The sequence below is a fragment of the Myotis myotis genome, unplaced genomic scaffold (genome assembly GCF_014108235.1).
Source record: "Myotis myotis isolate mMyoMyo1 unplaced genomic scaffold, mMyoMyo1.p scaffold_m19_p_17, whole genome shotgun sequence".
NCBI lineage: Eukaryota > Metazoa > Chordata > Mammalia > Chiroptera > Vespertilionidae > Myotis > Myotis myotis.
The window spans coordinates 24162200-24165973 of record NW_023416321.1 but is presented as its reverse complement, the minus strand read 5'-3'; the positions used below and the strand labels follow the sequence as shown (position 1 = coordinate 24165973).

The following is a 3774-nucleotide window of genomic DNA, read 5'->3' as shown; positions in this document are numbered from 1 at the left end:
TCAGCCCTGAGTTAGACTGTGAAGCAGGCAAGTTGTTTTTTGGGGGGGTTTGTTTCTTTATCACATGATAGGTAACATCAGCTAAGCTGACAGGCCATGGGCTTACATCTCCATGCCTACTATTCTCCAGTGACTACTTCCCATTATAAGGAAACTCTTGATCATGAAAAAGGTTCCAAGTCCCAAAGGAATAACTAATGGTGACAAGATAAGAAGTTCCTCTGTTCCTTCAAGTCAAAGCCCCAGCATGCACCATGTCCTAACAGACCTAGCTCTGTACATACATCAAGGCTACCCTCCGACCTGTCCTCCTGCCCCCCAAACCCCCACAATAAACCATGGGAGGGAAAAGCACAGACCTTTTAGCCACCAGATGACACGATTGAACATTTCCTCAGAGACATCTGAAAGTAACAGAGATTGGTATGTTTTCTCTCTCTCTCTGTCTCTCTGTCTCTGTCTCTGTCTCTCTCTCTGTGGGATGCACACTCCCTGCCCCTCGCTACTTCACATCTCCCTTTCTAGCTCCACATTTCTCCACCAAGAAGAAGGAGCTCTCCAAGAAGCTCCTCCTGTCTAGGACTAAACGTCACACTCCCACTCTCCCTCTCCCTTTTCTCCCAGCCTCTGTGTCACTGTTAATGCCTTGCCCCTCTTGGAAGGCTCATCTATGCCTCACCTTTGTTTCCAGGATATTTACTAGAGGACCTTATTCTCTTTACTAGGTCTTACCAGCCCTCACCCCAACTGAGTACTTCATGTCCACTCTCAGGAAGCAGCTTCCCCACCCTGCAAACCACTCTCTACTACCTTCCATTGAAAGGTTAAGCGCGTTGCCTGGAAGAGTCAATGCCTGACGCCGACCCAAGCATCGTCATCGATGTCATTAGCTTGGAGCTCAGAGAAGCTGGCGGGGAAGGAATGGAGCAATGGGCTCAAGGATGGGTCTAGCTTTGGCACTGGCAGGAGAGTAGCTCTAAGGCCCAGAATGAAAAGGGGGCCTTCCCTGCCATGTCCCACCTCACTAAATCGGGGTTGCACCTGGGCAGTCTGCTTCTTCACATACCCAAGAAGAAAGCACTAAACCTTTGAATGGGTTGTTTGGAGGTGTGCTTGGGAGCCTGTGGCACTTCCCTCAATGGTGCCCAGCTTGGAGGCTCCGTTGCTGATTGTAGTGGTGGTGGTGGTGGTGGTGGTGGTGGTGGTGGTGATGTTGCTGGTGCTGGTGGTGGTGATGGACTTGCCTTCTCTCGCTGGAGCAGCAGATCGTCACAGAAAGGGCTTGAGTCCATTTCAAAAAAGGACAATGAATAGTCTGCAGGAAGCGGGGATTTAGGCTCCAAATCAGGTGTTGTTGGCCGGCTTTGAGGCATTTCAATGTCAGGATTGAGTAAGGGCCACCATGAGCAGTCAGGCCCATATTTAGGTAAGGACCGAGGGGGTAGGGGCCGAGGGGTCAGTTCCATTTTCGCATGAGCAGAGTGACTTGGGGAGGGTGCTGGGGACATGTAGACATTTTCTGAGGGTTTTGGGGTACGCTGCTTACTGACAGGCTCAGGAGATTTGTGGGGGCTCTCAGACACTCTCCGAGGTGTCACATGGTGGGCTGGCTGTACTCCTGAGTATATGGTGACTCTGCGGCTGACCTCGTTATCTCCTCGCACTGGGGACTTCATGTTGGCCTCCACTTCTGATGACATCAAGACTTTTGGGGAGGGCTTCGTTTCAGTGTGGACAGACTGCTTATGGATAGGTTCACGCATAGAAACTCGGTGTCCACCATCCAAATCTTTAAGGATAGAGAGTCTGAGGGATGGTTCCACGTTCTTGTTCCTGTGCAAGGGCTTGGGTTCTATATAAATTGAGTTGTAGTGACCCGTTTCATAATCTTGGTCAGGGATCCTTCTCTGAGCTGTCCGAGGGTCTGCATAGGTGCGGCTGTAAAGATTTGTCTCAGACTCTTGGTCAGGGATCCTTCTCTGAGCTGTCCGAGGGTCTGCATAGGTGCAGCTGTAATGATTCGTCTCAGACTCTTGGTCCGGGGTCCTTCTCTGAGCTGTCCGAGGGTCTGCATAGGTGCGGCTGTAATAATTCATCTCAGACTCTTGCTCCGGGGTCCTTCTCTGAGCTGTCCGAGGGTCTGCATAGGTGCGGCTGTAATAATTCGTTTCAGACTCCTGGTCAGGGATCCTTCTCTGAGCTGTCCGAGGGTCTGCATAGGTGCGGCTGTAATAATTCGTCTCAGACTCTTGGTCAGGGGTCCTTCTCTGAGCTGTCTGAGGGTCTGTGTAAGTGTGGGTGTAATAATACGTTTCAGACTCTTGGTCCGGGGTCCTTCTCTGAGCTGTCCGAGGGTCTGCATAGGTGCGGCTGTAATGATTCGTCTCAGCCTCCTGGTCAGAGATCCTTCTCTGAGCTGTCCGAGGGTCTGCATAGGTGCGGCTGTAATGATTCGTCTCAGACTCTTGGTCAGGGATCCTTCTCTGAGCTGTCCGAGGGTCTGCATAGGTGCGGCTGTAATGATTCGTCTCAGCCTCCTGGTCAGAGATCCTTCTCTGAGCTGTCCGAGGGTCTGCATAGGTGCGGCTGTAATGATTCGTCTCAGCCTCCTGGTCAGGGATCCTTCTCTGAGCTGTCCGAGGGTCTGCATAGGTGCGGCTGTAATGATTCGTCTCAGCCTCCTGGTCAGGGATCCTTCTCTGAGCTGTCCGAGGGTCTGCATAGGTGCGGCTGTAATGATTCGTCTCAGCCTCCTGGTCAGGGATCCTTCTCTGAGCTGTCCGAGGGTCTGCATAGGTGCGGCTGTAATGATTCGTCTCAGACTCTTGGTCCGGGGTCCTTCTCTGAGCTGTCCGAGGGTCTGCAGAAGGGCGGCTAGAGCTGCGTTCCGGGCTGGAGGCTTTCCTTGGAGATCTGTTCGCAGTAATAGTTATGCTCTTTCTGGTGGGCTCAGTTTGGACTGCTTCATCCTTTGGGCAAACCAAAGGCCTACGGGGAACTCTGACCCCTTGTGGGTTCTGGACCTTGGAGGGTGGGTCTTCTGGTAAGATTTGTATATTATCCTTCTGGTCTACAAAACTCAACCGGCGAGAGGATTTGACATTTGTGGTCGAGTAATGATTCAAGTCCTGCCCTCCCTTGCTCTCAGCCCTTTTTCGTGGGGATTCCTCTTTGTGAGGACTACTAGCCCGCTGCACATGAACAGCATAGGAAGTTGATGGCTGAGTTTGCTGGATCTTTCGGTGAAGAGAGGAATGGTGACATGCGTCTGATTTTGATCGACTCTCAGTTCCTCTAGAGATGGGTGCTCCAGTGAAGCTGCTTCCTGGGAGGCTAAAGCGATGATCGTCTTTGGGAATGATGGTATGCCCGGGTTCTGATCTTCGATGGATAGGAGGGCTCATGGTGATTACAGCACTTCGATGGGTTGAGGCAGCAATGGACCCAGGTCCCTGATGAGGGGTTGTGCTGGTTATCTCAGCCCCTTTCTGTGTTGAAACTATTACCTTAGTCCCAGTTTTATTTGTCTTGACCATTTGATAGGTGGTGCCCCTCTGGGTAGAACCCATATTTTACCGGCTGGCTTGGATTCAGGATCCTAATGAAGCCTGAATATGTACCCTCAGTTTTAAAAGCTGTTCTTGCACTCCCACAAAAGTGGCTGTTGTTCTAAGAGTGTCTCAAACAGTCCCCTTAGCTACCTGCCTGGTGATGTCACAAAGGAAGGAGCTTCCTATTAAACATCCTGGCAAACAGCCACAATTCTTCAGCGAA

The 3774-nt window shown here is 51.4% G+C and overlaps 1 protein-coding gene across 1 annotated transcript; it reads right to left on the bottom strand.

Annotated features, from left to right (window-relative positions):
• Nucleotides 1–291: 291 nt before the first annotated feature.
• LOC118671444 (uncharacterized protein C17orf47 homolog) lies at nucleotides 292–3536 on the bottom strand. Its single transcript, XM_036339627.1, has 2 exons — nucleotides 1067–3536; nucleotides 292–404 (listed from the first exon to the last, which is right to left on the bottom strand). The coding sequence occupies exons 1-2, from the start codon at nucleotides 3534–3536 to the stop codon at nucleotides 292–294; spliced, it is 2583 nt and encodes an 860-aa protein (XP_036195520.1).
• Between the last annotated feature and the right edge of the window lie 238 nt (nucleotides 3537–3774).

Coding starts and splice junctions, on each gene's coding strand:
- LOC118671444 (XM_036339627.1), bottom strand. CDS start 3,536: ATGGTCAAGACAAATAAAACTGGGACTAAGGTAATAGTTTCAACACAG. Junction 405..1,066: donor GTTTAGTGCTTTCTTCTTGG/GTATGTGAAGAA, acceptor TGTTACTTTCAG/ATGTCTCTGAGGAAATGTTC.